This window comes from Genypterus blacodes, unplaced genomic scaffold, assembly GCF_046128005.1.
Source record: "Genypterus blacodes isolate CSIRO-AG114 ecotype Tasmania unplaced genomic scaffold, CSIRO-AGI_Gbla_v1 ptg000022l_1, whole genome shotgun sequence".
Classification (NCBI taxonomy): domain Eukaryota; kingdom Metazoa; phylum Chordata; class Actinopteri; order Ophidiiformes; family Ophidiidae; genus Genypterus; species Genypterus blacodes.
This window is the reverse complement of record NW_027466835.1, coordinates 3,697,501-3,711,840: the sequence shown is the minus strand read 5'-3', so window position 1 is coordinate 3,711,840 and position 14,340 is coordinate 3,697,501. Positions and strand designations below refer to the sequence as shown.

Sequence of the window (14,340 nt, the reverse complement as noted above, 5' to 3'; positions counted from 1 at the left end):
GTAATCTTCCATACACGCAAGTTTAAACCGAATCAGCAGACTGACATGGGACAGACAGGTCAGAGTTCAGAGAATCTATCTGACTTGCAATTCTCTCAAGCAAACCGTCTGTCAGGTCAAAGGTCAAATCAAAGACTCTTTAACCGTTAATGTTTAAGTTACAGACTGGATACTTTTCTGTAGAGTTTGCTGAAATCCTCTATAACACATCCCGATTGGAACACGTCTCTGTAGCGCCTCCTACTGATGGAATCTCATCTGGGAAGAAAATCTCAACCCTCAACTTTCAATCGTGTCTCATGTTGTGTAAGTAGACTCATGGAACAATCTGCTGCTTCATTGTGACTTACAATTTAACACAACATTCAACTGGGACTGTGAGTCAGATGTCACCTTCAGTCCCATATCATCTGTAAAATACCAACACTAGCACGACAGCAATCCAGAGACGACGCGAGCGACACCAATTCCGATCATTCCTGTCACTGCGCTGCTGGTTTGCGTGTGTGTGAGTGCAACGGGAGCAACACACACAGCCTCTACTGTTGGTCTAAGATGTTTATGTCCTTTGCATTTCTCATGATTGTTTTAGTTTTGGAGCCTAATCCAACACAAACACACACACACGGTTCGTCCTCTAGCCTGTCAGCCTTCCCTTCATCTCACGAGGGCAAAGACCCTCAGAAGGTATTTGTTTGGAGTTCAGTGAAGATAAAGAAGCGTCTGTCTGCATTCCTCACTAGACAAAACCTTTGGGCCTCTGAACTGAATTCTGATTTATTGGAGATTCTTTGTCTAGGGAATGGATTGCATCATCAGTTTTATAGTTTTTTAGACAATGTGGCATTCGGATCGATCCAGGGAACTTTTTTGGAGATTTCAAACCATTCTGTCCCTTTTAGTTGAGACACAGCAGCTGAGGTTATGTTTCCATAGTGACGACCTTCTGTTTCCAGCCTGGGATAATATACGATACCTTCACTATCAACAATGCAGTAGATTGCGTGGCAAGCGAAGCGCCACACCTAAGAGCCTCACCGGGCTTACAGTCATGGTGTAACCGGCTGCCTGGATGCGGAACCTGAACCGGCGGTGAACGTCAGTCCGAGTGTGTGTTCGTGTTTATATCACGTCTTGTGTTACTGCGACGACAAAAGCTCCCAACTCGACCCCTGAAGCGTTTTTTTATGCGATATTGTTTTGTACGACAATACAAGTTGCGTGTAGTCCAGCCGGGCGTTTGTGACGGTGTGTGTGTGTGTGTGTTCAGTGATTCACAGTGTTTCTGACTCATGATGAATATTCAGAGGTGTGATCTGATGTTGGGACTTCAGGTTGAAGCGAGTCGTCACACAGGAAAGATCAGACGTGTGTCACGCAGTCATGGTACACACACACACACACACACACGTTTTAAGTAAAAAAGAAACATCAGCTAAAACTCATCTTCAAATCCAAATCAATTCCTTTAAAAGATTTCAACCCGAGCAAAGGTCAACCAGAGCCAAAGCCTTATGTGTCACGCTGCTCCACAGTGATCCATGATGCTGATAACAACAACACGACACTTCCCATGTGAGAGCAGGAGAGCTCTCACACATGTTCTGTATGTGGAGGAAACGTGGTGTGTGTGTGTGTGTGTTTGATACCGCACCAGAGGAGGGAAGGCGTCGGTGCTGATTGGTTGAGGTTGAAGTAGAACGAACGGAGTATGTTGCGTGTTGGACTTGCAGACGTGTGTTTCAATCTGTGTGAGGAAACTAAACACAAGGGAATTTGACATCTTAGAGTACAAGAAGTCCTAATCTGGGTTCTGTTCTATGTATTCTGTTTCTATGACGACAGAAGATGAGTGACATGAAAACTCAAGCACAGGTCATTGTGAAGGTGTTTGAAAATGATACACACACTCAGATATGTGTGTGTGTGTGTGTGTGTGTGTGTGTGTGTGTGGCGTGATGATGTCAATCTGTAATCTGTCATCTCACTTGTACTGTAACGTTCATCCAGATATGACATTACATAAGATCATACAGCTGGATGACTGCAGTGCTTTAAATGTGATGTAGTTCATTGATTGATTGATTATTATTTTATTCTAACCATGCATTCATTTGATTTTGAAAAAAGACTAAAAACAAAATGATTGAATGATGAATTGTCATTATTGTATGCAAATGAGAATTTCATACACACACACACACACACACACACACACACACACACACACACACACACACACACACACACACACACACACACAGACACACACACACACACACTTGTCCTCCTCACTCCTCCTCCTGATCCTCCCACTATAAAGCTCAGTTTCTCTCCTTCCACACGCTGAGTTCAGTGGGAGCCTGACCGCCCGTCTGTGTGTACGCGTGTGTGTGTGCGCGCGCGCCCGTCCGTGTGTACGTGTGTGTATGTGTCCGGACCGAACCGAACACATCGTGTCGTACAGATCGGGTCACAGATGAACACACACAGCCTCATCATGTGACTCATTCAGCGACACGATCGTCGTTTTTTAAATGTGTAACTCAGACGCACGAATGTAGTTCCAGAGGAGGAGTTGAGGGGAAACGCGCCTGTGTGTGTGTGTGTGTGTGTGTATGTTTCTGTGTGTGTGCGTGTTTGGAAGATGAAGCCGTGATCACACTGAGCAGCTCTGAGTGGAAGTTTATTTTCAGCCTGTTTTCGTCGCTTGAGTCCAGATGGAGAGAGAGACTCCTTAGAAGAGCCGAGATGGGAAAATGGGAGCTGACGATGGTAAGAACACACTAACATGATCCTAAATGTGTGTGTGTGTGTGCTCGGTTATTAGCTCAGATCCCATCAGGGGTTCTGACCCAAACATGTGATGCGTATATAGATTCATTTGTGGCTCGTTCTAATAATGTGTTCAAATCCTAGATCTGTAAGTCCCACTTGGCTCTCCAGTTTGTGTGTGTATGTATGTATGTGTGTGTGTGTGTGTGTGTGTGTGTGTGTGTGCGTGTGTGCCTCAGATGGTCCATTTCCATTTGTTTACCCACTCCGAAAGTCTTACACTGCTGTCTTATTTGCATCAGTTTTCCTGAGAACACAGAGGACAGACAAAGGGACGTGTGTGTATGTGTGTGTGTTCCCTCCAGGGCTTCATAGGATTCAGATACGCTACAAGATCAGATAGTTAAAGAGTTCAATCAATGAAGTCCAACAACTCTTCTTTTAATGTTCTAAATTGTCTGTATTGGGTCGTAAACGGTGCAGAGTGACAAAGACACAGTGAAGCTTTGTAGGAGATATGAGTGTGTGTGTGTAGGAACAATGGCTGTGTGATCCTGCATTGTACACACACACACACGTTATGACTTGTTAGTCCAAGTAGCTGTGCAGTGTTTTAAAACTTCCCAACACAACAAAGTCTAAATTCCGATGGAAGAAGCAGGAACGCTGTGACCAAAACGTTTTGATTGACAGAATTATCTTCCATTATTTCTACCCTTTAAACGGATAAACGCTCCCTTCAGACCGCAGCAGAGTCCAGATGGTTTGACGTGATTAGAGTTCACACACGTCTCGGGTAACATCCGCATATACATTTCAGACTTATTATAGATGTGAAGGCTCACACCTCCACCAAGGCCAAACAAGCCTAGACCAAGTTAGCCCCAGTGCCAAAAACACACTGACCTACAAACGACTAACGACCAGCAAACATCACATCTCCATGGAGCTCTGGATCGGCCTCATGTTCTGTGTTTCAGGGCCTATTTGTAAAGTTGAGATGTTAAGAAAAATCACATTAAGATTAATTTGTGTTTTTTAAAGGAATTCTTAAGTTTTTAGTAGTAAGTAATTATGTGAGTTACATGGTCAGGTTGAGAGAAGAGGAGTGTGTGTGTGTGGTGATGAGTGTGTGTGTCGTGATGTGTTTGTCTCTGTGTGTCTGTGTGTGGTGATGAATTTGTGTGAGTGTGTATGAACTGGCAGCATTAGTAAGTAGAAACTCTCCCGTTCATTTGCATATTGACTCGTGGCTCCCTTGCCGTCGTCATGACACCACCAGGCCGCGCTACAGAAGCCTGACCTGTATTTGCATATCGAGTGCTTCTTCTTCCTCTTCTTCCTCTTCTTCATCGGTCTCCCTGAGATCAAACAAACATCCAGCCGAGTCGTGCCGGCGGGGGATCAGGAGGACTGCGCTCAGACTGACACTACAGGGCGTGTCGGCATGGAAACCTGTTGACATTTTACTTTGGGGCATTTGTTTTGGCATTTGACTTTAATGTCCTGGCTTTTGATAATCCTGTATTTGTCCATAAACATTCATTTCTCGGAACACCGGGAAATCGTCGGGTGGATAAATTATGAAAACAAGAAAACTGCTCACGGTGTGGAGAGCGAAAGAACACGGTCTAATTATGATCTGAGGAATGTCCTCCGCCTCTCGCTCCTCACGCTCCTCTCTAACCTGTTTGTGTACCTGCCGTGGGTTTACTCGGCACATGTTGCACATTACATGTGAGTCAGGCGGGATCAGGCCGTGTTGTGTCACTTGTTTTCACGTCTCTGTGGTCTGTGCTGCGGGGGCTCGCTGCTATTTAGCTTTGCGGCTCGACCTCTGACCTCTGACCTCACTGTTGTGACCAGTAACACCACTAAAAATATCTTGCGCACCCGCTTGAGAAAAGAGAAGGTGAAGGGTTAAGTTAGCATTTACAACAAAGTTAAAGAGAGTGAAGCTAATTGGTATTATTCTTCTTCTTGTTCTTCTTGTTCTTCGCCCCGCCATCCCAGAATCCAGTGCAGGAGTGGGGTGATGAGTTCGAGGACGGGGCCGTGTACGGGATCACTCTGCGTCGGGAGCCCGTCCCCTCCTCCCCCAGCACCAATCAGACCACAAATCCCTCCTGCGCTTTCGTCCAGTACCGGACCAGCAAGGTGCGGCGCCTGAAGGCCGCCACTCTGGACCTGCTGGTGAGACACCTGCTGGACCCAGCCTGTCAGGAGCAGGACTACGGCAGGATCCTCCTCTCCACCTACAGGACCTTCACCAGCATCTCCACGCTCATAGAGCTCCTCTTCCTCAGGTACGGATCAGACGCCAGTGAACAATGTGGAACATCCAGTCTGGGATCTCTCAGGCGTCTGAGCCTCTGAAATACTTTGTCACATCGTCAGACACGCCAGAGCCAAAACACGTTTCTGGCATAGCGAAGCTGTAATCTCAAGCTGTTACTTCTTTTATTATTATCTGACGTCTGTTGTTAATTTGAACCCATTAAATTTGACATCCGAGTCTTTCAAAGAGCAACGCTGTGTTCAAGTCAAACCCTCATCTCACAGCCAAGCTACATCTCAGAGCTGAACCATTGGTTAAAGGGGAAAATGTTGCATTTGAGGGTTTGTTTAATGGACTTTTCATTCCAAAACTGTGACTTTTTCATTCCAAACGCTCAAACATCAGACATCCAAACTTTCTCACTGTCTGTTGTTGTTCCCATTAACATGCCAATGCACCAATTAGCGCTCTGACTCATTGACGATTATGTACTAGAATGTTTTTGTGTGTAGTACCTGAGTGAGCACTTCCTCCTCCATTAACCCTTTCTGAACAGGTTCCTGCTTTTGTAAGATTTGAGGTCAACAGCTTTGTTTATCACACACAGACGTGCTCTATTGTGTTTCTATGTGCTTTTGGGAAAACAGCTTTTGTTGCACATGCAAAGTCACCACATAACACCCCTCATTGCCCTCAACCCCCCCCCCCCCCCCCCCCCCCCCCGCAGTCTGACCCCGCCCCTCCGCCTGCTTTGATGTAATACTAAGCTCCCAGCAGGTGCTCATTACCTTCTTGCTCTTTTAGCCACAGTAGTTACGCACAGAGTGGGTTTAGATTGTGGTTAGCATGAGGTCGAGGATGAAGGGCCAGGGGGGAAAAAAAGCCAAACAGCCTGGAAAGTATGACAGAGTGTGTTTGTGTTTGTCTCCTCACAGGGACAGTGCTGTCTCAGATCTGGACAACAGTGAATCCTACAGGAGGTGGGTGGAGGAATTTCCCTTTGATTCCGCTTCATTCATGGCTCCACACTACTACACTGAAGCTGTGGCTGTATGAACTTTATGCATGTAGGGGATGTGAGCTTTCTGTGTATCATAGCTCAATACTCAATATGATGATGTCATGTGAGATCAATGAGAGCATAATTACCGGCTTAGCAGAAAATGTAAAAGCAGAACAGATGCAGCTTTCTGTCATGTTTGTGTCAACTTATAGAACAATCTGACAGCAAGTTTGTCATCTTTGAACTTGTCTTGAAGCAATTGAAAATCCCTCTTTAGCCCCCTAAGGTTTGTATTTAGTCCAGCTGCTTCCTTGTGCCACAGTGGGAGTCATGAAAGGTCACAGTGCTGCAGCCAGAAGGTCTCAAGGTCATTTTATGCAACAGCTCTCAGCAACAAACACTCCAGGCTGGATGTTTACTCTAAGGGCGCCAGATAAAGAGCTGAGACTAAAACGTAATCCTCCTCCTCCTCCTCTTCCTCCCCCCACAGCCCTCTGCTGGGCTTCGTCCAGATGTGGTTGGATGAGTACAGCGAGGACTTCAGGGAGCTGTCCCTGCACCCTGCGCTCCTGCTGCTGCTGGATCACCTGCGGATCAGCTCGGCCGTGCACCACCACATGCGCACTCAGCCCAACTTCTGCTCCCTGGCCGGCCAAGCGGAGGCGCTGCTGCTGAGGTTCCAGAGAGAAGGTGAGTCTCCGCCCACAAACACAAACACGCTCTTACTTTGAAATGCTACAACTTCTTACAGATTTTTCCTCCTTTTGTCTCCTTTTCTTTATTAGATGAGCCCAGTCTCAGTCATCCCCTGGCAGATCTGGAAGAAGATGAGGAAGACTCTGGGGATGAAGATTCAGCGTTTGAAGACTTTGCGCAACCGTGTGACATCATGGATCTGTCTGCTGCCGCCATCGCAGAGCAGCTCACTCGTGTGGACTCGGTACGTAAGAGTGAGAGCGGAGGACTCTTCAGAGTGCTGTGACCTGTGTGATGTCCCGGGACGACCTCACCGTTCTTCTCTGCTTCTTTTCAGGCTCTGTTTGTCAAAGTGATGCCTTACCAGTGCCTGGGCTGCGTGTGGTCACAGAGGGACAAGAAGGAAAACATGTCTCCCACAATCCGGGCCACCGTTAACCAATTCAACACTATCACCAACCGGGTCATCACCTCCCTGCTCTGTTGGCCCACTTCCAACAACTCCAGCCCCACTTCCTGCCGCAGGCTGAGCAGCACGCCTGCACAGAGGGCACGCGTCATAGAGAGATGGATCAGAGTGGCTCAGGTCAGTCAGAAGGCCAGAAATGCCACAATGGCTTGAATATTCTCTTTGGATTTCAATGAATCCACAGAATGCAGTTCAATTCTTCGGTTGTTTCCTCCACAGGAATGCCGGCAGTTGAAGAACTTTTCCTCTCTCCGGGCGATCCTGTCGGCCCTGCAGTCCAACGCCGTTTACAGGCTGAGGAAGACCTGGGCTGCTGTTGGCAGGTGTGTGTGTGTGCGCCTGTGTGCGTGCGAACGTGCGTGCGTGTGTGTGCGTGCGTGTGTGTGTGTGTCATAGATGATCTGTGATTGTTATGTTGGTGTCTCTGACCTTTAAGGAGGGCATTGAACGCTCTAAACACAACACATGTAGTTTAATTTTTACAGCCAATGCAAGTCAGCAAATATCTGACATCTAGGTGACCTACATGAGCCGCCAGGTCGACAAGTCTCAGATGATGTAACATGGCAGTAAAGGGTTATGTCCCGCAAAGGTCACAGTCATAACATCTCAACATGGAGCAGGTGGTGGAACGTAAACAGTCTTGAACTTCCTGTAGAAGATATGAGTTCATCACTATTCAGCACATCTGTTTATACATACACACTGTACATCTAATGCTGATTCTTCTTTGTAGGGACAAAATGGCGTCCTTTGATAACCTGTCGGAGACCTTCCCTGATGAGAACTGTGTCCTCACCAACAGAGAGATCCTGGTTGAGGTGAGAAGAGCGATGAGATGTTGAATTAAAAGATTTGATTTGCCTGCCAGTTCTAGTTTAGCGTTGAAAGTGTTAACAAAGCAAACAAATCCACTCACTGATCTCCTACACACTCCTACACACACACAGTCCTACCTGAGGTGGCCAGTGTGAGGAAATTCCTGTTGCATGACTCAGGTTGGACTTGAGACTTGACTTGACTTGAGAGTCGACCTGTGACTCGGCTACAGGCGAAGTAAACACAGTGAGAACACGTTAGGAGACATTTAGTCTGTTAAACATTATCGTCTAAATATTACCTGCGAGTACATTTTCTAGTAATAACAGAGTGTTAATAGAACACTAGCGCGCACACACACACACACACACACACACACACACACACACACACACACACACACACACACACACACACACACACACACACACACACACACACACACACACACACAGAAGACATTAGATCATCCATCCTACCACATTCTGTTGAATTTGCTGCTTCACCACAGATTCGTCCTTTTTGATAAACACATTTTTACTTTATTGTTCCGTTTGTAGTTTGTAGTTTTATCAGCGTAAACACTTTGTACCTGTTTATTCTTTAACCTTATCGCTGTGCAAAGGCTGCATGGCAGTGAGCCGCTTCAGTGTGAGGATAACTATTTAACAGGATATCCAAGTTAATGTGTAATAAAACTAAATCTGCTTTAGAGAACCGGTTGACACTCTCAGCCCCTGTGTGTGTGTGTGTGTGTGTGTGTGTGTGTGTGTGTGTGTGTGTGTGTGTGTGTGTGTGTGTGTGTGTGTGTGTGTGTGTGTGTGTGTGTGTGTGTGTGTGTGTGTGTGTGTGTGTGTGTGTGTGTGTGTGTGTGTGTGTGTGTGTGTGTGTGTGTGTGTGTGTGTGTGTGTGTGTGTGTGTGTGTGTGTGTGTGTGTGAACATCTTTATGTATCCTAAATAAGGGAGCAGAATGGAGGTCAACCAGCCTTGGGTAACGTTTCTCCAAAGATATCCAGGCAGTGTCGGGTCCCCAAACAGATGGTGAGCCAGGTTCTGTTAGTCTCTGAGGTCGGGTTCAAGCTAAACATCAAGCAGTAACCTTTCCTCCCTAGACTTGTAAACAAAGGAAGGAGGTGGATTCTGTTATCGGTGAATAATTATACATAAGCCCGGGTTTGGTTTGGATCACATGCACAAAGTGTTGCTCAGCTCTGTGAAGCGCAGTCCAGTCTGCTGCTGCTGCACCTCGCCGTGGGTGGAGCGGCTTGATCCGGCATGACGGAGACTCCAACCTATTTTTAGAGCCCGGCTCGGTGTCTGAAATGGCCTCAGATTGGCAGGATTATAGGACGGTAATAATAGACCAGACGAGGGGCTTTTATGAGACACACACACACACACACACACACACACACACACACACACACACACACACACACACACACACACACACACACACGCTGCTGGGCCGTAATGTGACGCCAAACATCGTGGATAACGGTGCGACGTCGCCTCAAAGTCGGTCATTCTAAATCAAGAGGGCCAAGAGGTCGCAGGTTTTTGCTGCTTTCAATGACCGGAACAAGACTTTAATGTGTTTGTGTGTGTGTGGTCTTTTTGCAGAGCACCTCTAGTGGCGGGGTTCCCTACCTGGGTACCTACCTGACAGTCCTCACCATGCTGGACACGGCTCTGCCTGACACTGTGGAGGTGTGTGTGTGTGTGACACTGTCCCCTGAAAGGCACAGAACATATGAACAAGTCCATACAGACATCAGATATGCCACTCTGTTACATAAGAGTGAGTTTGTGTTTGCTGATGTGATGAATCATGCCATGCTGCATTGACGCTGTTCTTTTTTGACAGGGCGAGCTCATAAACTTTGAGAAGAGGAGGAGGGTAAGTGCTTCCTCTTTGTGTCCTTTTCTATATGTTAGTACAAACGTACAGTACGTTTCATGTTGTGCTTGCTGGGTGTGTGTGTGTGTGTGTGTGTTTGCATTAGCCGTGTAAACACAGTGGTGAGGGCTTTTGTGTGGCTGGTGTGTGTGTTGTGTCTTTCTGTCACTCTGGTTTATCTTCTTATCCCACCGCCTCTTTTCCTCGCCCCTGCAGGAATTTGAGATTCTGTCTCAGATCCGGCTGCTGCAGGCGTCGTGCTCGCAGTACAACCTGCCCCATCACCCCAGGATCGCTGCCTGGCTGCAGGGACACCAGCTGCTCACCGACCAGGAGAGGTGAGGCCGGACGTTTAGCTCAGTGAAACATTCAAAGGAACAATCTCCTGTTCCCCGAGTCTCTTAACAGTGCTCAGCTGGATCCGTCCGCTGTCAGGCTGTGGGCATTCATCTCTCATTTCCTCCTTATCAGTCTCCTTCCTGTCAGACTTGCAGCCTCGCTCATGCTCTATATTGATAGCATAATAATGACACTGACATTTTCATATTCACCAAAGCCGCTGTAATTCATCTCTGCAAAGCTACAGTCGGCTACATTCAATCCCACAGTGAAGCCAACGGAATTCCAAATATGGCAGAATTCTGAATATTTCCCTTTTTGTGTATCGCAGCTATGAGTTGTCCCGGCAGCTGGAGCCTCCGGTGGACTTGTGTTCTCCCACATCCTGGAGCCACCGGACACTTACGAAGAAGCTCTCCTCGTGAGTGTCACACTGACGCCTAACCTGCAGAGCACATGAACACACTGTACACAAACACCACACAGAACAGACACACACATACACAATGTCCTGGCGGAACTTTTGTCATATGTGGCCTTCACTGACCATCAGGAACGTTATATTTATGTTGGAATATTATTGTTTGACGTGACAGTGTGTGTGTGTGATCTTTGTTCGCAGGCTTCTGACAGTAAACGAAGGACCCAAGAAGCTTCCTGCCGACCAGATCAGCGTCTCTTCGTCTGGATCGAGTGGTTCTGAGATGGAGGATCTGTCTTCGCCGAACGCAGCCGGCTCCATCAGACTGCAGGTAAACGCCTGGCACACCAACCTGAACGACTTTCTTAATCTGCTGCCTTTCTGTCCACGAATCGTTCCTTATCATTGTTTTAGGACATGAGAGAGAGTCTTGTCTCAACATCTGTGTGGATGGAATAGAAATGGGTTTTGTCAGACAAAGCTCATTCTGTGTTGGAGATGTTCCGTGTGGCTCTCATGTATCTGCTCCATTGTCTCATGTCCTCGCTCTCTGCTGATCCTTTGTCCCCGGTTGCGCAATCGGCGGCGTCTCGGTTGAAACGGCGCTTTGTCAGGCCGACGTCATCTGCCGCATCTCTGCATTCGCTCACGCACGCAACCGCCGCCTCTGAAGCTGAACAAACCCTGAAGCCTTTCTAACTCGCAGCAAGAGAAAACAATTTGTCCTTTTTACTGCAAATGAGGACGTTTACATAATCACTAAGGCTCCGCGGGCCGTCAAAGGTTGTCCAAAAACAAACAGTGTTTACGCAGCAGAGCTGGAGCTGTGGCGTCACATCTCACCGCCTTTATTGTTCCCTGCAGAAAAATCCAATTAGTGAAACTCTTCTTTGTTTCCTGTTTTACTCATCTGTATTCTTTGCTTCTCTCTCTCTCTTCTCTTTCCCTCTGCCGCTGCAGTGCCTCTCCAACTCTTGCAGCAGCGCGCCCGAGGCCTTCTCCTCCGCCTCCACCTCCTCCACCTCCTCTGCTTCCTCCACCTCCTCCTCCTTCTCGCCCTGCTCCTCCACCACTTCCTCTCCGGACGCCTCCCCTCCGGACGCCTCCACTCCTCTCAGCTCCTCCTCCGGCTCCCAGCTGGATCTTTGCGCTCCGGCCGTGCCAGGCGGCGATGGCGGCGCTCGGCCGAAGCACCAGCTGAGCTCCAGCCACAAGCGGTCGGTGTCCATGACCTCCCTGCCTGTTTATAACCGCCAGGTGGCCGACTCCTGCATAGTCCGGGTCAGCGTGGATCTGGGCCATAACAACGGAAACATGTACAAGAGCATCTTGGTGAGTTTGTCTCCACTTCAAAATGGAATGATAGATATTTCTGAATGTCGACGATCTAAAGAAAGGATATTTGTGGACTGGTGAGGCTCTTACCAACTGTATCAATATCCATCCATTCTTCAGTCTGTGCCAATGCTTTCTCCATCATAGTTAACCAGCCAGGACAAAACTGCACAGGTGATCCAGAGGGCACTGGAGAAGCATCACCTGGAGCAGATGAACTGGCAGGACTTCACTCTGACACAGCTCATCTCCCAGGAGAGAGGTCGGCAAAGAAAAGCTCATGAAATACAGAACTAGTGTTGTGTGCAGTAATATCTGTAAAATAGCTAAAATCTTGCCTGACTCATTGCTACCTTTGACAGCATCTCCTCTCTTTTCTTCTCCTTTCAGAGCTGCTCATCCCAGACAAAGCAAATGTCTTCTATGCTATGTCCACCACAGCAAACTTTGACTTTGTTCTTCGGCAGTTCTCCACAGGCCAAAGGAAACCGCTGAGAGGCACCGCCAGTCTTGGACGATACACAAAATAGCGACTCAGGGATAAAAGCAAACTCTACACCTGCAGGATGAACTGAGCTCAGCAGGTTTGACTGCAATACGGGCAGATTTTAGTAGTAGTTTTAATAATTTAAAGCCTTCCAATGGTCCATCCTGTTTTTGGATACCAAAGAGGTGAAACTTTGGAAGTAATTATGCTAATGAGCAGGATGACGCCTCGCCACTTTATGATCAAGAATGGACACGGAAACAGAAACTGAGAGTGCGTTTATGAAGGATTGGGACATTCTTATGTTTCCTGTGGAATAAACTCTGTACAAATCCACCCCTTGTTTAAAAACGCGACACATTCCAAGAATGAACCCTGCAGCCTCTTCACTTCACATGATGGAGGCACGAGGAAGGAACAAGGATGAGCAAACGCTATCAGGGGATTTAGCCTCAGACTGTTGGATGTTAAGTGCAATAAACGTATACGTGTACACACACACACTGCACTCACTGGGCCACACTTCAGTCCTACCAGAAAGCTCCATGTGCCAAAAGCAGTAATCTATTTATACACGGGCGCTGAGGTGACTTCGATTCCCAACGCAGCTGGGTGCCTTTAATAACCTGTGTTTGAAAGGGGAATGGGGTCAAACGCTGCGTAAAGGGCACACACACACACAGACACACACAAATACACTGCCTGTGTGTGTCTGTGTGTGTGTTGTGATCAGCTCTCCCTCTGAGTCTCGGCCCGCATCTGTCTATCTGTGATACTCATCATGCTGCTGGGAGGGACAACCCCGACTGGAAAGATGGCATTCCTGAGTCGGGGTTACCATGGCAACAGTAATGATTTGGATGGGACGGGTGTTTAGCGTGTGGAAATGTCTATCCAGAGTTCATATGATTCAGTGTTGGTGCTGTAAGTCGCCTACATGGTTTCTATTTATTCCTGCTGTGATCTCATGGAGGAACTGGACCATCGTGTTGCTTTCAGACTGTTAGGGTTAAATGTTTTTAAATGAAGTTTATTTCTAAACATCTGTGGTCTGTATCGTTACACTTTTAGTAATTTGAAGGATCTTCAGACTTATTGGTAATTGTTTTTTAACCTTTATTTTTTATTTTTATGTAACAATTCTGCTTCAGACTTGGGAAGCCTGTGAAGCTTAGAGATGACTTTAGATGGGATGATGTCGCTGATGTCACTGATGTCACTGAATCTGGAAACATGACCTGATAATGAACCCAATATTCACTGTTGGACTCAGTGGTCACAAGAAAGAACATCATGTGTAATTACAACCACTTACTTTCACTCAGCAAATGCACTTTGAGACAAACTGCCTTGCTCAAGGGCATGGTAGCCGCTGAGGAGAGGTCAGGTGTCGTCCTCAGCTCCATGTCACATCTGTTGGCAGTACGTCTGCTCTGAGACGAGACAAGACAGTGAACCCTGCTTCATTCTAAATGTCACAGTTATACTCGAGATGAGTAAATAAAATTTACTTATCTGTTAAATAAACGTTCACGTGTTTTCACACTGAATTGACTCCCAATAAATATTTTCATCTGAAATGTGTCGGAGTTGTTACTCTTTTTGTATATTTTTATATCAAATGTGTCAAAAGGGGAAGTGATGTTTATTTGATTTAGGAGCACAAAACACACAAAGAGCTCAAACTGGATGTGTGTGTGTGTGTGTGTGTGTCTGTGTGTGTGTGTGTGTGTGTGTGTGTGTGTGCGCGCTCATACTTGGACTCACTCACGTGTCGTTAACACTCTTCATACATTTGTTGCTTTGTTCTTTACATA

The 14,340-nt window shown here is 47.0% G+C and overlaps 1 protein-coding gene across 1 annotated transcript; it reads left to right on the top strand.

The window, feature by feature from the left end:
- Window positions 1–2,354: 2,354 nt before the first annotated feature.
- Window positions 2,355–14,103, top strand: LOC142992570 (ral guanine nucleotide dissociation stimulator-like 1). The gene is made up of 16 exons (XM_076143051.1): window positions 2,355–2,775; window positions 4,789–5,081; window positions 5,989–6,033; window positions 6,547–6,746; window positions 6,842–6,996; window positions 7,090–7,338; window positions 7,441–7,544; window positions 7,958–8,042; window positions 9,665–9,751; window positions 9,909–9,941; window positions 10,158–10,279; window positions 10,612–10,701; window positions 10,903–11,032; window positions 11,662–12,033; window positions 12,184–12,298; window positions 12,427–14,103. The coding sequence occupies exons 1-16, from the start codon at window positions 2,752–2,754 to the stop codon at window positions 12,564–12,566; spliced, it is 2,244 nt and encodes a 747-aa protein (XP_075999166.1). The 5' UTR covers window positions 2,355–2,751; the 3' UTR covers window positions 12,567–14,103.
- The last annotated feature ends 237 nt before the right edge of the window (window positions 14,104–14,340 follow it).